This window comes from Sciurus carolinensis, chromosome 6 (assembly GCF_902686445.1).
Source record: "Sciurus carolinensis chromosome 6, mSciCar1.2, whole genome shotgun sequence".
Classification (NCBI taxonomy): Eukaryota; Metazoa; Chordata; class Mammalia; order Rodentia; family Sciuridae; genus Sciurus; species Sciurus carolinensis.
Window position 1 is genome coordinate 79,985,684 of NC_062218.1, and position 21,486 is coordinate 80,007,169.

General features: G+C 34.0%; 1 protein-coding gene across 1 annotated transcript in view; it reads right to left on the reverse strand.

Annotated features, from left to right (window-relative positions):
* Skic3 (SKI3 subunit of superkiller complex) overlaps window positions 1-21,486 on the reverse strand; it is a 96,760-nt gene that overhangs the window by 8,579 nt on the left and 66,695 nt on the right. Inside the window, 4 exon segments of the mRNA XM_047554750.1 lie at window positions 7,985-8,137; window positions 13,920-14,078; window positions 16,354-16,475; window positions 20,393-20,521. Of these exon segments, the coding sequence (XP_047410706.1) occupies window positions 7,985-8,137; window positions 13,920-14,078; window positions 16,354-16,475; window positions 20,393-20,521 (563 nt within the window).

Below are 21,486 nucleotides of genomic sequence, written 5' to 3' on the forward strand. Positions count from 1 at the left end.
CTCCTGAATGTCAAATCTTTAAATATTTAACAAGTTTTAAATTTTGTTAAAATCTTTTTAGATTTGGCTAGTGCTTTAACAATTTATAAAGGCATTAGTAAATGTTATTTCATTTGAAATTTACAACAATCCTATAAGACGGTGAAGTAGATATTATTATCTTCACTAGTACAAAAAGAAAAGAGCTCTGAATACTTCAACTGTCTAAAGGTTTAATAGGTAGTAACTGATACAAACAAAATAAAGGCTTTTACAGAAAATACTTTTGTGGTGGCACTAGTGTGGTAGGGGTAAGTATAAATAGGTATTACTAAACTCCAAGCTAATTTGCTTATCTGTAAAATAGGGTTATTATGACTATCAGAAAAGTTAATATGGAAAGCATTTATAAAGTGCCTAGCCCAGACTAAATGCTATATGAATTGCTATCACTATAAATATTATTGTTTTATTCCAGATCAGATTTAATTTCTTAGCCTTAAAAATAACTGAATAACATTTATAAATATTAAGTTAGGCTAAAAGAGTGTCTGCTTCTCCAGTTCATGCATTCAAGAACATATTACAGATACTATGTGTGGCTTCCACAGCTTACCAGTTTTCCAAGGTATTAAAAACCTTTTTTTAAAAACAAATATGGACAAACAAAATAAAATTGGGGGTGATTTATAATTACTATTACTAATACTACTCCTTTCCACCTGAGTCTCCTCCAGTTTGACCACATTATTAATTATGCATACATTTAAAATGTATTTACTGAGAACTTCCTATGTATAAGGCAGTGGTAAAGCAAGCAGGTAAGTGTAAAACATGGCCTCTGACCTAAGGAGTTCCTGGATGTAGTCTACAGTAATGGTGCCAAAGTCAAAATGATATTCTATTTCTCATATCTCTTTGTTAAAATACCTAAAGTAAATAAATCACATTCACATAATTACTAAGGCAAAAGCAAGAGTTAATTCAGACCTATGAAAAGCTCTTCTAACCACCTAAAACATAAAGAATGAAGGTTTATCTTTTAATTACAAAAATAATGTGCATATAATAAAAAAATTCAAACACTCTCAAAAGATACGAAATGAAAACTATGCTGTGCCACACTTTAAAAGCACCAGTACTATTATCTAATGTAACTGCCAATACATTTCCTTATGTATATTTCCACATAATTATATCTTTCTATGTGCTTCTGTTATGTACACAAATGCACATGGCACATTCAGATACATATATACCACATATACATTCAAATAGGATTGTATTACATGTAATATTCTACAGCTCACCTTCACCCCTGCTTAAACATGTATCTTGAAGAACTATCCCTAAAAGCACATAAGACTTTCAGATTAATATACATAAATTGGTATCAGAAAATAGGATACCAAGTCACAAGTTACCAGAAATTCCTCTTAAAGAATGTCAAATTCTACTGTCATGTATAACTAATTAGAACAAATTAAAAAAAATTTTTTAAAGAATTTCAAATTGACAGGTGGTAAATATCCAGAATACATAAAGCACTAAAAAAGCTTAACATAAAAAAATAATAATCCAATCAATAAAAGGGCAAAAGAACTAAACAGAGGACGAAACAAAAATGGCCAACAAATATATTTAAGAATGTTCAACATCTCTAGAAATCAGGGAAATACAAATCAGAACTATATTGAGATTCTATCTCACTCCAGTTAGAATGGTTACTCATCACAAATACAAATAATAATAAATGCTGGTGAGGATGTGGGGGGAAAGTACACTGATACATTATTGATGGGACTATAAATTAGTACAACCACTTTAGAAATTGGTATGGAGATTTCTTAAAATAGAAATAGAACCACCATATGACTTAGCTATCCCACTCCTCAGTATTAATCTGAAAGAACTAAAATCAGCATACTATAGTGATACAGGCATAAAAATGTTTATAGCAGCACAATTCATAATATTTAAGTTATGGAGCCAGCACAGGTACCCTTCAACAGATGAAAGGATTAAGAAAATGTGGCATATATAAATAATGGAGTTATACTGAACCATAAAGAATGAAATTATGGCATTTGCTGATAAATGGATGAGAACATGATGCTAAGTGAAAAAAGTCAGACTCAGGAAAATCAAGGGTCAAATGTTTTCTTTCACATGGTAAAGACAGAACAAAATAAGATAAAAAAGGGTGGATTTCATAAGGATAGAGGGAATATTAGTACAGTAAAAGGAGACTGATGCGGGGCTAGCAGGGATAGAGAAGGGGAGGAAATGCAGAATGAATTTGACAAAATTAAGCTATGTACATGTATACCCATAAAGTGCCAATTAAAAAAAAATAATAATTAGAAGAAAGACCAGTAGAGTAGGAGAAGGGAATAAGAGGAAGGATGGGAGGGAAAGAGGACTAATGGAGACTGAAATGGAGCAAATTAAATTTCATGCATGTATGATAATGTCAAAATGAACCCAATTATTATGTATAACTATACTGTACTAATAAAAGCATTTTTAAAATTTACAGAAAAGTTGTAGAAATAGTACAGAGAGTTGCCATGCTTCTCTTACCCAGTTTCACACCTAACATTAAGATACTTCATCACATGGTATATTAGTCAAAACTCAGGAAATCAACATTAGCACATCATTATTAACTAAGTTTCAAACTTCATGTAGATTTCTAAATGTCGAGTTTTCAGAGTTCTTTATGTATTCTTTTTTTTTTTTATGGATTATGTTTATTGATTTACAAATGTTGAACCATCCTTGCATTCCAGGGATGAACCCCACTTCATTGTGGTGCACAATTTTCTTAATATGTTTTTGGATACGGTTTGCCAATATTTTGTTAAGGATTTTTGCATCTATATTCATCAAGGATATTGGTCTAAAATTTTCTTTCCTTGATGTGTCTTTCCCTGGTTTGGGTATGAGGGTGATATTAGCTTCATAGAATTGAGTTCGGTAGGGTACCTTCCTTTTCTATTTCCTGGAATACTTTGAGAAGTATTGGAATGAGTTCTTCTTTGAAGGTCTTGTAGAACTTGGCTGAGAATCCGACTGGTCCTGGGCTTTTCTTGTATGGTAGGTTTTTAATGGCTTCTTCTATTTCATTGCTTGATATTGATCTGTTTAAATTGTGTATTTCCTCCTGGTTCAGTTTGGGAGGAGCATATATCTCCAGAAATTTGTCAATGTCTTCAGTAGTTTCTATTTGGTTGGAATACAAATTTTCAAAGTAATTTCTCATTATGTTCTGTATCTCAGTGGTGTCTGTCGTGATATTTCCTTTTGCATATGGTATTTTAGTAATTTGAGTCTTCTCTCTCCTTCTCTTTGTTAGTGTGGCTAAGGGTTTGTCTATTTTGTTTACTTTCTCAAAGAACCAACTTTTTGTTTTGTCAATTTTTTGAACTGTTTCTTTTGTTTCAATTTCATTGATTTCAGCTCTGATTTTAATTATTTCCTGTCTTCTACTACTTTTGCTGTTATTCTGTTCTTCTTTTTCTAGGGCTTTGAGCTGTAATGTTAGGTCATTTAGTTGTTGACTTTTCATTCTTTTCTGGAATGTGCTCCATGCAATGAATTTTCCTCTTAATACCGCTTTCATAGTGTCCCAGAGATTTTGATATATTGTATCATTGTTCTCATTGACCTCTAAGAATTTTTTAATCTCCTCCCTAATATTTTTTGTTATCCATGTTTCATTCAATAGCATATTATTTAGTCTCCAGGTGTTGGAGTAATTTCTCTGTTTTATTTTCTCATTGATTTCTACTCTCAGTCCATTATGATCTGATAGAACACAAGGCAGTATCTCTATTTTTTTGCATTTCCTAAGGGCTCCTTTGTGGCATAACATATGGTCTATTTTCGAGAAGGTTCCATGTGTTGCTGAGAAGAAAGTGAATCTGCTCGTTGATGGATGGAATATTCTATATATGTCTATTAAGTCTAGGTTATTGATTGTGTTATTGAGTTCTATGGTTTCTTTGGTTAGATTTTGTTTGGAAGATCTATCTAGTGGTGACAGCGGTGCGTTAAAGTCACCCAGAATTATTGTGTTGTGGTCTATGTGATTCCTGAAATTGAGAAGGATTTGTTTGATGTACAGGGATGCACCATTATTTGGGGCATAAATATTTACTATCATTATGTCTTCCTGATTTATGGTTACCTTAAGCAGTACGAAATGTCCTTCTTTATCCCTTCTGACTAACTTTGGCTTGAAGTCCACTTTATCTGATATAAGGATGGAAACCCCCCCTTTTTTACTGAGTCCATGTGTGTGGTAGGTTTTTTCCCATCCTTTCGCCTTTAGTCTGTGGATGTCTTTTTCTATGAGATGAAGTCTCTTGCAGGCAGCATATTGTTGGGTCTTTCTTTTTAATCCATTCTGCCAGTCTATGTCTTTTGATTGATGAGTTTAGGACATTAACGTTCAGGGTTATTATTGAGATATGATTTGTATTCACAGTCATTTGGCTTATTTTTGGTTTTCAAGTTGGCTTGGTTTCTCCTTTGAGTGGTTTTTCTCTAAGGTAGTTCCTCCCTTTGCTGACCTCCATTGTTGTTTTTCATTTCCTCCTCATGGAATATTTTGTTGAGAACATTCTGTAGTGCAGGCCTTCTATTTGTAAATTCTTTTAATTTTTGTTTATCCTGGAAGGATTTTATTTCATCTTCAAATCTGAAGGTTAGTTTTGCTGGGTATAGGATTCTTGGTTGGCAACCATGTTCTTTCAGAGCTTGAAATATGTGGTTCCATTAGAGTCTGGGTTGAGAAGTCGGCTGCTATCTGTATTGGTCTCCCCCTATATGTAATCTGATGCTTTTCTCTCATGGCCTTCAAAATCCTATCTTTATTTTGAATGTTAGGCATTTTCATTATAATGTGCCTTGCTGTGGATCTGTTGTGATTCTGTGCATTTGGTGTTCTGTAAGCCTCTTGAACTTGATTTTCCATTTCGTTCTTCAGGTTTGGGAAATTTTCTGATATTATTTCATTGAATAGGTTGTTCATTCCTTTGGTTTGTATCTCTGTGCCTTCCTCAATCTCAATAATTCTTAAATTTGGTTTTTTCATGATGTCCCACAGTTCTTAGAGATTCTGTTCATGATTTCTTACCATCCTCTCTGTTTGGGCCACTTTATTTTCAAGATTAAATATTTTGTCTTCATTGTCTGAGGTTCTGTCTTCCAAGTGGTCTAGTCTGTTGGTGATGTTTTCCATTGAGTTTTTTATTTGGTTTATTGTTTCCTTCATTTCAAGGATTTCCGTTAGGTTTTTTTTGAGAATTTCTATCTCTTTGTTGAAATGATCTTTTGCTTCCTGCAGGTGATCTTTCAGCTTATTGGTATTATCATTCATTGCCTGCATTTGCTCTCTTATCTCATCCTTTGTTTCACGAATCATCTTAATCATGTATAATCTGAAGTCCTTTTCTTACATTTCTTCTAACATACTGTCAGTGGATTCTATTAATATAAAATCTAGATTTGTTTGGATCATTTTCTTCCCTTGTTTTTTCACGTTGTTCATGTATCTTCCCCTCTAGCAGTGCAGATCTGGGGTATTGCCGATTTCCCCCTATAGGCTTATGCCCTATACGTTTCCAAAACCCTTTCTTTAAGGGGAGATCAATATTAGCAGTGCCCAAATTAGACACTATGCAATCCTAGACCAAATAGCCCCTATGGGGACAATAACAAAATTGTCATAGTAAACAAAATAAGTTCAAATATTATCTTTGGTAAAACAAACAGGTTTGCAATAAGGTCTGTAGTTTCTAGTGGAGGACAAAGAGGATGCAGAGGGATGTAGAATGTGGCTATTAATGGGATAAGAAAAGAATATACAGAAGTTCTAGAAAATAGGGTGAGAGTGTAATCAAAAGAAATCGGATGTTAGCATGCAAAAAAGGGAGAAGAGACTCTGAGGGAACAGGTAAACAAAAGGAAAAGAGAGCAAAAAAAGTAAAGAAATAAAAACAAATTTTTTAAAAAGGAGAAAAGAGAAAATCTACTTTATAACAGTCATATACTAATGAAACCTTCCAGTGTTCAGTAGCCTGATGCATGAGAGGTACCTGACAATGAGTTTCAAGCCTCCAGCAGGCGTCGCAGGATGGGATTTGCCCCACTCAAAGATCGGAGCTCTGGCTTCCAGGATTATCCAAGATGGCCGCTCTGGCTTCGAAATGTGTTGGCAAATGGGGAGCTGCAGCTCAGGGGTAGACTTGGTCAGTTGGAGGTCCTGGTGACTGGAAGCAGTTGGTCAGGCAGGGGTCCTGGAGGTCGGGTGTGTTTGGTGTGGTTGTGGGATCCTGGAGGCTGGGTGCAATCAGTCGGTCTGGGGTCCTGGTGATAGGGTGCAGTCAGTTGGTCTGGGGGTCCTGGTGGCAGGGAGCAGTCAGTTGATGTGAGGGCCCCAGAGGCGGGGAGTAATTGGTTGGGCTGAGGTATCCTGGAGACAAGGCTCAGTCAGTCTGGCCAGGGGTCCTACAGGGCCTGGCTGTTGTCTCAAAATGGCGGCAGCCACGTGTAATCAAACCTGCAGGTACTGTAACAGTGAACTTCCAGGCAACAGCAGGCAGCTGGTGCTCCACTGGCGGTCAGCGATCAGTTTGCTGACTATTGTCGGATGATCGGGAGGTGAACCTCGTGCGTTGGGTGATGGATAGGTGTAAGGCAGGCGATGGACAGGTGAGAGGCAGGCAAATGGCGGGTGATAGGCGCCTGACAGTGAGCAATCTGCCCTCAAAAAAGGCGTCGATATGCTGGCAGACTGTAGGTCATCACAGCAGACAAATGGGGTAAGCACCAGGGGATCGATAAGCAGCAAAAACTGCCTCACCGAGAAACAGATATCCTCTGCTTGAAACCGGAGTTATGGAACGACAAGGATGCAGCCTCCCTCTAGTCTGCCATCTTGGATCTCTATGTATTCTTGTTATAAGTCTTATCAGATATATCATTTGCAAATCTCTTCTCCCAGTTTTTACCTTGTCTTTTCATTCTCTTATCTATATTGCTCTTATTTTTTAAATGTTAGCAAAAGTTACTTGGGTGGTGACATTTTGTTTCACTTTTTGTATTTCTCTTTGATGAAGGTAAACATTTTAAGTAATAGGAAAATATATAAAAAGAAAGAGTCGAATTGAGAAATTACTAAAATGTTAAATTATTGTCATTTTTGTCACAGATGAATAGCTGAATTTAATTCTATTTTAAATCAACCAAGAAATAAAAATGTATATTCTGCTATAATTCAACGTTTTAATTTTGAAAAATTTTATTTTTTATTTTTTATTTGTTCTTCTTACTTATACATGACAGCAGAATATACTTTGACATATTATACATACATGGAGTATAACTTCCTCACATTCTTGTAGTTGTACATGATGTGGAGTTACACTGGTTGCATATTCATATATGAACATAGGAAAGTTATGTCTGATTCATTCTACTGGTTTTCCTATTCCCATCCCCCACTTCCCTTCATTCCCCTTAGTCTAATCCACAGTACTTCTATTCTTCCCTCCAGATGCCTTATTGTGTGTTAGCATCCACATATCAGAGAGAACATTCAGTCTTTGGTTTTTGGGGATTGGCTTATTTCACTTAGCATGATAGTCTCCAGTTCCATCCATTTAGCAGCAAATACCATAATTTCATTCTTCTTTATGACTGAGTAATATTCCATTGTGTATATATACCACATTTTCTTTATCCATTCATCTCAACTTTTAAATTTTAAATCTTAGTTTTTCTTCCAAATAGTTATGATGTTCATTGTAGCCTACAGTTTTATGTTACTTTTTCATCTCTTGAGAATTCAAAATACAAAGTCCACCAAGAGGCCACAACAGAAGACAATAAAACCATGGGAACTCCATGAAATAAAACTATGTTATGTGAAAGGCTATGATATTAAAGAAGGATGAAAGAATCAGGTTTTTAATCACATAATTAAACATGATCTTACCATACAGATTTCTAAGGCGAGCAATGCTAGTTTCAATAGACTCGAGAGCTTCCCACTCCAACTTCCCTGCTGGGATGCCACTTGTAGACTCTTTCTGTAACACATTTCTGCAGCACCCATCATTCCTTGAGACTGATACACCTGTGCCAACCACTAAAGAATAGAAAATGAGAAGGATGAAGAGAATTTTAGTTTCGTACATAGTCTGGTTCCCCACTCCCAACAAATTGAGTAACCTCTGATGAAGTTAAAAGTTTTATTTAATTATCAATAAGTTCTGTGCCCAAAAGACAAAAATTATAGATCAAGAAAGGAATATACTGCCCATTCTATCAGTAGCACCTTACTAGCTATACCTACTTTGAAGTCTAAAACTCCCAAGATGGCAAGTCAGGAATAATAAAATTAAAATACAATCTTAAAACTTATCTATTATGTAAATACTACCAAAAGAAAGTAACCAAAGTAGACTTTACAACAGGAAATATTAAGAAATAAAGTGGAATATTTCATAATGATAATGAGGCCTGAGGAAAAAGTCAGTGTAGGTAATGAATGATTAGGTCAGAAAGATGGGGGCTGATTCAGGAGGAAATAAAATGTTAATACCTTCAGGACACTTCTCCCTCCTCCACATATTGTCAAGGATATCTGGCACCAGGGAATTGTTATGCCCTACAAAGGGCTGTTAATGAATGCCTCCTGGGCCCCTTCCTTCCTGCCTGGACCCCTGGGTGTTTGGTTCTCACTCTTGGATCACTCCACCTTTTGGCCACTAATTACTACACAGGATGGCGGGAGGGGAGAGCATGAGAACAAGGAAATCTAAAAGTATAAAAGGGACAGGACACCTCCACTTCTTCAGACAAGCAGCTCTGGGGCCCCTTCTCTGTGGAGAAGTCATCTGTTCTATCCTTTAAATAAAACTTGCTTTCTATGCTTTCCTATTGGCATTTCTGGGGGTGTTCAATCTTCAACATGCCAGGGAAATGGAACTCAGCCCTGATTCTCACCTGCATCAATAAGATTCCATTTGACATACACACTTCTACATTTGTATACACCCAATGACACAGAATTCATAAAACAAAAGTTGACAAATGAAAAGTAGACAAATTCAGAATCACAGGAGTTCTGACACATATTAAATTCAGTAAGAAGAAAGAAGACTGAAACAACCAATTAGATTTAAATTACGTAATTAAAAGACTACACTCAATGACTACAGAAGACACATTCTTTCTAAGTGCACATGAAACACTTATCAAATTTGACAAAATGTTGGATCATAAAGCAAACCTCAACAAATTTCAAGACTGAAAATCAGACAAAGTATGTTCTGATTAAGTAGAATTGAATCTGAAGTTGGTAACATAAACGTATCTAGAAAATCTGCCATATTAGATATTCTGTAAAATGCTTAATATAAAAAAAAAATCAGTTGAAGAAATCCCAATGGAAATTAGAAAACATTTTGAAATTAATGACAATGAAGGCACTACATAAAATCTAATGGGGTACTTATAAGAACAATTATATCTGGAGAAGCTGGGGGTGGGGGGAATTAAATCCAAAGAAATACAGCAAAGAAAATAACAGAAAAAAAATATTAACAAGTAGAGAGTATAATAAAGAAGCCAGTTGCAGCAGTGCACATCCATAATCCCAACCACTCAGGAGTCTGAGGCAGAAAGATCACAAGTTTGAGGTCATCCTGGGTCATTTAGTGAGACTGCCTCAAATAAAATAAAGAGGGTTAGGGAGGTAACTCGGTGGTAGATGATACAATTAACAATTTTATGCCAATAAATTTGAAATTGAAATGCAATGGAAAAATTCTTTGCAATTCATCAATACTAAAAAAAATGACATTTTAATAGGCCTATATATATTAAAGAAATTTAGCCTGTAATTAAAAAATTTCTCAATGGTGACTCCTTCAGTAAAGAAATAAATATTAATTCTCATATACAAATGCTTTCAGAAAATAAGAACACAGATACCAATACATAGAAATGACCTTATGGAAATAAAAAGTAACATATTAGCAAAATGATGGCAGCAATATATAAAAACCATAACATATCATGACCAAGTAGAGCTACTTCTAAAAATGTAAGGCTGTTTTAATATTTGATAATCAATGTAATCCATCACATCAATAGTATTTTTAAAAAGGTCATTCTAAGAAACGTCAAAAAAGCATTTGATAAAATTCCATATCATTATTAAAAAACAAACCTCTCAACAAATTCAGAAGAGAGAACTCCCTTAATCTGATAAAAAAAAAAAAAAATCTATAAAAACCTGTAGCATCAGGGCATGGTGGCTCCAGAGGCTGAAGCAGGAGGATCTCAAGTTCAAAGTCAGCCTCAGCAAAAGTGAGGTGATAAGCACCTCAGTGAGACCCTGTCTTTAAATAAAATATAAAATAGGCCTGGGGATATGGCTCAGTGGTCAAGTACCCCTTGAATTCAATCCCAGGTCCACCCCTGCCCAGCCCCCCCCCCAAAAAAAAACTATAACAAACACCATACTTACTAATGAAATGGTAGTAATTTCTACCCTAAGGTAAGAATAAGATAAGAATATTATCACTACTTTTAGAGGTTTTAGAGAGTACAATAAGGTAAGAAAAAAAATTAATGTGTAAATATTGGGAAGAAAAAAAAGTAAAGCATTATTTACAAAGGATATCATTGTGTATGTAAAAAAAGAAAATGTGGTATATATAAACAATGGAGTGTTACTCAGCCATAAAGAAGAATGAAATTATGGCACTTGCCAGTAAATGGATGGAAATGGAGAACAACATGCTAAGGGAAATAAGACACTCAGAAAATCAAGGGTCAAATGTTTCTCTCATATGTGGAAGCCAGAGCAAAATATGAAGGAAAAGGGGGAGTAATGAATATCACAAAGATGTTGGAAAGATCAGTGGAAGGAGATCCAGAGGAAGGACGGGAAGCGGGGGACAGGAAAGGGTAGGAAACACAGAATAAATTTAACAAAATCATGCTTTATGCATATACAAATATACCACAGGGAATTCCACCTTTATGTATATGTAAAAAGTACCAATCAAAAATAAATAAACAAGCAAAAGGAAGATCAATATAGGAGAAAGGAGAAAGAGGGAGAAAGGAAGGGAGGGAAGGGTAGGTAACAGCGACTGAAATGGAATAAATCAAATTTCAAGCACATATGATTTTATCAAAATGAACCCCACCATGATGTACAACTACAGTGTTTTAATTAAAAAAGACAGAAAATTTAATATGCAAATATTGGGAAGAAAAAAGTAAAACATTATTTACAAAGGTTATCATTTTGTTTGTACAAAACCCAAAACTATTCCAAAGAACAAGTGAATTTAGCAAGGTTGCTAGAGTCAATATATAAAAATCACTGCAGTTCTAAATGTATGGACCTAACGTACAAGAAAAAGCACCTTACAAAGAATAAGAAAAACAACAAGAAGTACAAAAGTCCTCTAGGTTATAAGTTGTAAATCTCTATAAAGAGATTAATACTGAACAATTACACTGAGGAATAAACCACATTTATCAACAGAAAAATTCAAGAGAATGTTACTATGTCAATTCTCCCCAAATTAAACTACAGATTCAACATAATTTCTACCTAGACCTCAGCAGGACTTTTGTGTATATATGTAGAAACTGACAATTTTATATTGAAATGCAAGAGACCTATAATGACTAAAACAAATTTGAGGAACAAAAAAATTGGACATCTTAATGTCAGTATACATAATGTTAAAGATGAAGTTATAAGAAAAATAAACACGCACACCAATGGAAAAGTAAGGGAGCCCTAAAAGATTCACATATTTAGTTAGCTGATTTATGACAGAGGCATCATAGTAAATTAGATATTTATATGACAAAAAATGAACCTTGACCCTTGCAACATTCAGAAAAATAAAACTATGATAAATAATAGACATAGGGCTGATGTTGTGGCCCAGAGGCAGAGCACTTGCCTAGCTTGCATGAGGCACTGGGTTCGATTCCCAGCACCACATATAAATGAATGAATAAAATAAAGGTCTATCAACATCTAAAAAAAATTAAAAAAAAAATAATAGACCTAAACATGAAAAGTAACCAATAAAATTTCTAAAATAAAACAGTAAAGAAAATCTTCACGAACTTGGAGTAAGCAGATTTCTTAAAACAACTCAATAAAGCATTAACCATTTAAAATGGTAAAGTAGACCCTTAAAATTAAGAAATGTTCATGAAAAATAACTTTTAAGAGAATGCTAAGGCAAGCCAAAGATGTGAGAAAATACTTGTAGTATAAATATCCAAAAATGTACTTGTATCTACAAAATATAACAAGTTCCAGTAATTCATTATAAATAAGTCACTCATGCCATAAATAAGAAAAAACTAAGAGCTCATACATTGCTGGTGCTATGTATAAAGTGATATCAATGTTTTGGAAAACTATCAGCAAGATGCACTAATCAAAGCATGCATATCCTCTATATGCACCAAAAGATGTCCAAGGATGGCCATAATGACATTACTCTGCTAGCCCAAACCTGGAAGAACCCAAACATCCATAAACTGCAAAAGGAATATATATTACAGTATATTCCTAAAGTGCAATTTTAAAAATTATAACCACAAATAACAATAAAATGAATCTCACAAACAATGTTGAATGAAAATAGCCAGATACAAATGAATTTTCCATTCATATCAAATTCAAAATTAGGCAAAACTAATTAGTGATTAAAGTCAGAACAGTGGTTTCCCTTTTGGGGGATGTTTAGGGGAGAAAAATCAACTGAGAGGCTCAGGGAGGGAGTTAGGTTGGGGAAATGTTCTGTAACTTGAAATGGGTGGTGGGTAAACAGATATATAAATAGATATATAGAGATATAGATATATAGATATAAACTGAATAAATGGTACTTCTTATTTCTTGTAAATTATATCATAGTAGGAAAACATACATAGACATACACACACAATCTCTTAAGAATTTAGTTACTATATAGTTTATTCTTCAATTTTTCACTATTAGTTTAGCAAGGTAATTCTCCCCTTGCAAAGAATATGAGATCATCAATATAACAGTTTACCTCAGACTTAAAGTATTAGATCTTATATAGCAAACTTTCTCTAAAAGGAAGCTCCACATTTCTTCAAGAATTAGAGTACAATACAGGTTCAGCTTACACAATTTGACTACTTCATGCCATTAGATAATTTCTGTAATTATCTAAAGCATGGATATCAAATAGTTTAAGTAATGAAAGATCAGACTATAGTAAAACAAGTTTCTATAAAATCTGTACCAACAAGTCTCTGTTTCTCTGGGGCACAGAAAAACAAAAACTGAGCAAAATGACTAATGCTTTTTGAATTTTACTATCAATAAGAAAAAAAGGACACAGTGATTACATAGTATTTGACTATGGATAACCAGAGCCAGCTAAAAGAGCAGATAATTTGTTGATGTAAGCATCAATCCTGAAAATTCCTATCTGCAAAAGCACTAAGTACCTATTAAAATATTGGATATGGGTTACCTGCAAAGTAGCTGGGGAAAAACTACATATATCCTTTCTAAAGGTAGATTTAAAATAGTACCATTATTATAAAAATATCTAGAATACTTTATTTCTCTTGCATTAGCCCCATGCAAAATATAGTATTTTTACCATTGTTGGAAGTTGAGAAAATCTATAATCATCATTAAGAAAGCTCTGAAGCATTATAACAAAAGATACTAAATTTGTATTTAACTCCCTTAGTTCTTCTAACCATAATACTATTTAAATCTTGAGATAACCACATATGTTTAAAAACAAGACTTAAATAAAAACAGCATATCCCTAACTTCAATTAGTTTAATGGAGTATTTTAATTTAGGACATGTAGGAAAGTAGAGAACTTACCTGCCAAGCTGGAACAGAAGTTGAGTTAGACATAACTGTTTTTTGAAGTTCATCGAGTACTGCATCCGGGAGTGGCTTTTGTGACTCCAGGAGTGATTTACACTGAACTTGTCTCAAAAGTAATATAATAGCTGGCTGATCGGGGTTACTTTTTAAATTCTAAAAATTAAATCACAAATAGGAATACATCATATAGACATCATACAGGCTATTAAATGATATAAGTAAAAGGAAATTAAGCTATGCTCCGTGTTGGGGAAAATTTTTCTTAATTTAAAACTTTTCTTGTAGAATAATCAATTACAAAAGCTAAATAAATATGCCCTGCACGGTAATGTATACCTGTGATCCCAGCAACTCAGGAGGCTGAAGGAGGAAAATCACAAATTCAAGGCAAGCCTCAGCAACTTAAGAGAGATTCTGTTTCTAAATAAAAAATAAAAGGGACTGGGAATGTAGCTCAGTGGTAAAGTGCCCCTGGGTTCAATTCCCAGTCCCCCCCCCCCAAAAAAAAAAGCTAAATGAAAGACTAAACTAGTTTAGGAATATCAAACCCTGTATTGCTAATGCATTTTTTAATATCAGAGCTTTATAGTCATACATAGTAGTTGGGTTCATCCTGATAAACTCATACATGCATGGATATCAAATTCAGTTCATGGTTCCCCCCATTTGCTTCTCCCTGTCCCTACCATCCTCCTTCTCCTCTCCCATCTCCTTCCTCTACCCTACTAGATTTCTTTTCACTCATCTCTTAATTTATATTTTTATTGATCAAACCTTTATTTAATCTTTAAATAATGTGATATGTCATTTATTTAAGATTTAATATATCCTTTTGACTGGGTTTTTCTCAGGAACTATCCTGAAAAATTTAGGTTCTGAATATAAATAATCAAACTAAGCAAATATAAAATTAAGAGTAAAGGCTATCACTGTTCCACTGGAATAAACTATACCATATAAAAAGAGGCAAAATTGTGCTTCTTTCTTAAACTCTTTACAATGTTCACTACATTCCTTTCTTCTAGGCACAGATTTCTCAATCACTGGGAGTAAGAGAAATGACCCCTTTTCTCATTTCCCTGAGCTATTATTTATGCCCTAAAATAATATAGAAATATTTTAACTAAAGAGTTTGAAGGTTCCCAGCACAAAGAATTGATAACATTTGAGGAGATGAAAATGTTAGTTATCCTTATTTGGTCATAACATTATACTATGTTTTGAATTATAATAGAGTATTCCATAAATAAATATAAATATTATATGTTAATTAAGAAAATGCAAATCTGACCCTGAAGGGGAAACATATTAACCTATTTCCAAAAAGAAAACAAAAACTGAACAAAAAAGGAATTAATTGGCCCTGAAGAATATGCTTATCTATTTTTTATTCATTAGTTCATAGTCAGATGTATTTCTAGAACATATCTGATTGCTTTCTTCTAAGTAAGAGATGGGAACAATAAAATGACAAGGAAAGGTTCATACAGGAATGGTTCATACATCATTCTTGATTCTATCAGTGCATAAGGTAACTATTAGTTCATGCTGAGTAAACACTCATGGTATAACAGCCCATCCAGAACTTATCTCACATGCAAATCCTTACATGAAAGAAAAATGTAATTACTCTGCTTATCAGAATATTAGCAAGTCCATTTTTCTTTGTAAAATTTAAAACTACTCTTTCAAAAAACTCATTTCAAAAGACAACTGGCCCATTCATGAAACATGTTTTCAAGAAAAAACATGTTTAAAACTCAAATATTAATTTATTTCTGAGTAGGTTTATTCATTCATTCATTCAGTAAATATATATCGGATCCCTGCTATGTGCTAGGCAAGATGCTAAGAATTTACTCAGAGAGCCTCCAAGCTGAGAGCCTGGCATGTAAAATACGACTTGTGAGGAGTTAGTTCCAGTCCCCACTCCATCATCTCCTCAGTCATTCCATGTGGCTCAGAACACTTGAAAAACAGAAGAAACATGAAAGGAACCTGGAAAACGCAGCACTCTGAAGGGACTAAGCAGAAACCAAAGGAAAATACTTGCCTCCTTAATGGTACCCAAAAACAAAAATAAAAAAAAAGTCTTTTAAGAGCTAGAGTCCTAGAGTCAAATGTGAATTCCAACTGAAACATTATTATTTCTAGTTGTAAGCCCCTGTGCTTATTCTCCTTAAACCTTAATTTTCTCTTTTGTAAAAATGTTGATTATATAAATGTCTACATCACAGGATTGTTGTGAAACTCAAACACAAAATGCTAAATGCAGTGATTGACCAGTAGCAAGAATCAATAAATTCTGGTTGTTATCATCATAATCACCACCACCATATGCTCTTTAAATAACACACATTCCTTTTTTGAAGTTATTTTAAGTAAAATAAGAATTCAAGGCTTTCAATACATAATTACATAATAATACCTTTGTGCAGAGAGCTTCAGCTTCAGATATTCTTCCTGTTTCTATCAGACCAGTGACAGCTTGTGAGAGAGACCACTGTTCAAGAGATTGGTTGTACTTTTCAAGAAATTCCTTGCCCTTAACTGTAAACAAAAAATGTCATGTTACTTTCTTCTGTAATTTGTAATATGTTCTCAAGGGAGTAGTTACCAGAAGTACTATAATCAGACATCATGAATATAAAATTTTTAAAGCTTACATGTACTAGTGAAATACCATAGATTATCCTGATAAGAGAGAGGTTTTTGAAAAGTTTCAAAGCACAAGTATTTATAGTTAAATAACTTATGGCCAAGTGATTGTGATTCACAACCAAAAATCACTGTATCCACAATAATGAATTTACTGAAAATATTTAAAGATTTACTGCAATAAATTGAAGTAAAATAAACTGCATACATTCAAACTAACAATTTGAAGAGTTCTAACATAATTATATATTAGGGAACTATTATCACAATTAAGATAATGAACATCATTATCAAAAGTGTTCCTTTGTAATCATTTATTTGTCCAGATCATCCAGTCTCACCTTACCCTCTGTATACACCCAGGTAACTCCTTATCTGTTTTCTGTCACAACATACCTTTTGCATCTTACAACATGTCATATAAATGGAATCACATAGTATACAGTATACACTCTGGCATTTTCGCAGGTGATAACATGGTAAATTACATTCATTTTCAAATTCTAGGACAAGCCCCACTTGATCATTATGTCTTATTATCTTTTGCATGCGTTGTGGATTTGAATTGTTGAAGTTCTATTATGAACACTGCCATCTACATTCATGAATGATGTTGTTGGGTAATTTTCTTTTCTTGTAATGTCTTGGTCTGGTTTTGGTATTAGAGTAATGTCAGCCTCATAAAAGGTGTTAGAAAGAATTACCATCTCTTCAACTTTCTGGAAGAATTTATGTGGAATTGGTATTACCTCTTTCTGAATCCTCTTAAATTTATTGAGACCTGTTTTATGGTCCACAATATGATTTATTTGGGTGTATGTTCAGTGTGCACTTGAAGAGTACATTTAACTGTTAGGAGAAATAAATCAATAATAAGTGCAGTAACAATAATAATAGTATCAATTAGGTCAAGCTAGTTGACAGTGTTTTTCAAGTCTTTAATACCTCTTTACTGATTTTCTGTTTGTTTTCTCAATTATCAATCCATGCAGAACCATGCTCTCTGCAAGAGGGGAAATAAATAAGATGAGCCCCAGTGGGGCCCCCAAAACTCCCTAAATATAAGAGATGAACTGGGAAAACCAGGGAAGAGTTCTAGAGCACAGTACCAGGGAGGAGAAAGCTGCAAAGAGAGCTCCAGAAATCTACAAAGGGATTCCTCAATTATTTAGCTCAGAACTGATTAGCACAACTGTGAGGAAACTACGTGAGGCTAGGGGAAAAAACAAAAAACAAAACAAAACAAAAAACACCAAAAGGAGGAGGAAGAATCTTCAGAGTTTACAGAAGACTGGGAATAGTTTGTTAATTAACAAACTACAGATCTGACCTGACCCTGAAAGGAAACACATTAAACCACTGTCTCCCAAAAAGAAAAATCAGAATGAATTGGCATCTTGAAAATACTGAATCTTCTGATCCATGAACATTTGTGTATTTAATTTCTCTCAGCAGTATTTTGTACTTGTTAGTATATGGGACTTACATCTATTTTGCTTAAGTTATGTCTACGTATTTAATATTTTTATATGTTACCAAGTTATGTCTACGTATTTAATATTTTTATATGTTACCATAAGTAGCTTATTTTAATGGCAATTTTTTATTCCTGGTATATAATTATACTCTCAACTTTGTTGTGTTGACCTTGCATCCTACAAACATACTGAGCTTAATTCCTAGTTCTAATGGCTGTTTTTGGTAATTTCCTAAGCTTTTTCTATGTACATAATCATGTACAAATAAAAACAGCTTTAATCCCAAAGAGAAAGAAACTTTCCACAAAAATGGATATGGAGGGAGATGCATATGCATACATGTAATTATGTATCTCTGTTTTAGCATATAATGTAAGTGTTTCATGGAAATAGGAAAATGGGTCATTTTTTTTCCCAATGACTAAGAAGTCTGTGCCTAGAAGAAAGGTATGTAGTAAACAATTTGATGAACGTTTAAGAAACAAACACAATTATACCTCTTGTTTTTATTTATTTATTTGTTGGTTTGTTTTATATGTGGTGCTGAGGATCAAACCCAATGCCTCACACATGCTGGGAAAGCACTCTACCACTTAGCTACAACCCCAGTCCCATAACTCTTTTTATACAGTGTAGTTTGTTACAATGGAACAGTGATAGCCTTCACACTTAATTTTATATTTTCTTAGGTCAGCTATTTACATTCAGAACCTAAATTTTTCAGGATATTACCTGAGGAAAAAAGTCAAGTCAAAACCTAAATAAATAACTTATACACCAAAATAATAGCATTGCTTACTTTAAAGATTATTTAAAATAGGATTTGATATTCCCAAGCAGTTAAGTCTTTTGTTTGCTTAGTTTTTGCAGATAATAGTTGTTCAAAATAATAACAACACCGGGCATGGTGGTACACCCTGTAACTACAGCAGCTCAGGAAGCTGAGGCAGGAGAATTACAAGTTCAAAGCCAGCCTCAGCAACTTAGTAAGGTCTTCAGGCACTTAGACCCTGCCTCAAAATAAAACATATAGTTCAGTGGTAAAGCACTCCTGGGTTCAATCCCTGGTACAAACAAACAAACAAACAAAAATGAGAGCAAGAATTTCATAGTCATGTGTGCTTAAGTGCATAAGTATAGGGATGCTTATGAATGCTTATGTATAAGCAAAATGAATGACAATAGGGATATAAGGGATGGGAGAGAGTAATTAGGATATTTTATTATATAGTTCTCATACTAATCATTAAGTGGTACAGTGTTATTTGAGAGTGGACTTAGAATAGTTTTAAGTATACATTGCAAACTCCAGGGCAATCACTTTAAAAATAAATAAATAAAAATAAAAGAAGTATAACTGATATGCTAAAAAGGGGGACAAAATAGAATCATATAAAATGAAGAATTAAAACTAAAAGGGAAGGAAAATAGTGGAAGACAAGGCCAGATATAGTAGCACATGCCTGTAAATTCTAGCTACTCAGGAGATGGAGGCAGGAAAATTGCAAGTACAAGGCCAGTATGGGCAACTTAGGGAGACTGTATGGTATTTCTGATTCACCACTTTAAGTTCATTTTATTAAAATACTTCAATCTTACAATGCCACTAAAGAAGGGCCTACTTTTTAAAAATTTGCCCTGGTAATTCCTAAGAGACAGGTAGTAATGATCTTCAACATTTACAAAAAAAAAAAAAAAAAAAATTTGATAATCTCAAATTAGTTTAGTGAAAAAATATTGTCCCCAGACAAAAAAGTAGGTTACTTTATATAGATGCTAATTATAGATCACATTTCAATGAAGAAATCTGTAGAATTATAAGACAATGTTGACTAAATCTGAGAGGATTAACAGCTACACTGACCAAGATTCCCAGGAAGAATCAGAGAACACTTTAGTGCTGGTTTCAGTAAAGGACTCCTTTCAAGTCACCTGGATTCCCAAACACTGGCTAAAAAGCAGGTAAATGCTATAGAAAAAAGATTCACCTTCCAGATATAATGGACTTCTAAGCTATAGAAAAATAAAGTATGCCCATCCCATTTTTGTACAGTTAAGAACCATGAATTCTGTTTTTAAAATACTTTTTAGTTGTAGATAGACACAATACCTTTATTTCATTTATTTATTTTTATGTGGTGCTGAGAATCGAACCCAGTGCCTTACATGTGCTAAGCAAAAGTTATACAACTTAGCTATAGCCCCGGTCCCCCATGAATTCTTTAATGAACACAGTTTCTAACAATATACATTCAGATGTTTGTGTTCCTGATTTAATCATATGAGGAGCCTGAATTAAATCATGTATAAAAAATGCTTCTTTAAACTTACTTGAAGCAGAAACAGCAGATAACAGTGCCAAGTATAAATCCATCCTCTTTGGCTGAGTGTTGTTCACTAGAGCCAGTTTATCATCAGCGTAACAGGCTGCCATCAGCCCAGCCCAGACAGCAGGGTCACCTAAATACAGGAAACAGTTAGAAGTCTTGTTAATAACATCATGATGTTAAAAAGGTATCAAAAATGAGAATAAGAGCTTCTAAGTACCCAACCCCAAATTAAAATAACTACATATTCAGAAAATTCACTACCTTAAAGGAAAACTAAATTGTTTTCAGAAAACGGATTCCTACATTTGTCCTTCAAGATTTGCCATTTTGCTAGGTGGCACACTCCTGTTCTCCCAGCAGGTCAGGAGGCTGAGGCAAGAGGACTGCAAGTTCAAAGCCAGTCTCAGCAACTTGGCGAGACCCGATCTCTAAATAAAATATATTTTTAAAAAATGGCTGGGGATGTGGCTCAGTGGTTAAATGTCCCTGGGTTCAATCCCCAGTACCAAAAAAAAAATTGCCATTTTTTTCCCCAAGCACATTAGCACAGGAAAAATACCCTATTACGCTCCTCTTGAATAGCTGGTTAACTCAGATACCTAGAGTAAAGTGTGTGGAAAGGGCAATTTCATTCACTTTCACTAGACACCAAGGACAAGCTCAAACAGATAATCCTTTTTATCACTCAGTTCCTGTTTCTAAGGCTCAGTCACAGGATAAACAAGATTACACAGTTTTTATAGTTCTTAAGAAAAATATGAGACAAAGCAAAGGCTAACATTTTATCTGTTCTAGCAAGAATGCATGACAGACATTTCATCATTACAAATGAGGCATTTATAACTTATGTATCACTTCATTCATCTGATCGTTCCTTCCTTCACACTTGGACAGCAGCTTCAGGTGAGAAGGGACACCTGACAGTGGGTTGAAGAGGTAAGAGATTAGATGTATATACTCTGTTTAAGAAAATTAGTTTTGAAAAGCAGCAGCTAGAAGAGGATTTGGAACTTAGATTTTTTTTTTTAATTTGTTTGGTCTTTTACTATTAAAAATCTTATTTTGCAATTTACAACAGTTAATATTTTTGTCCTT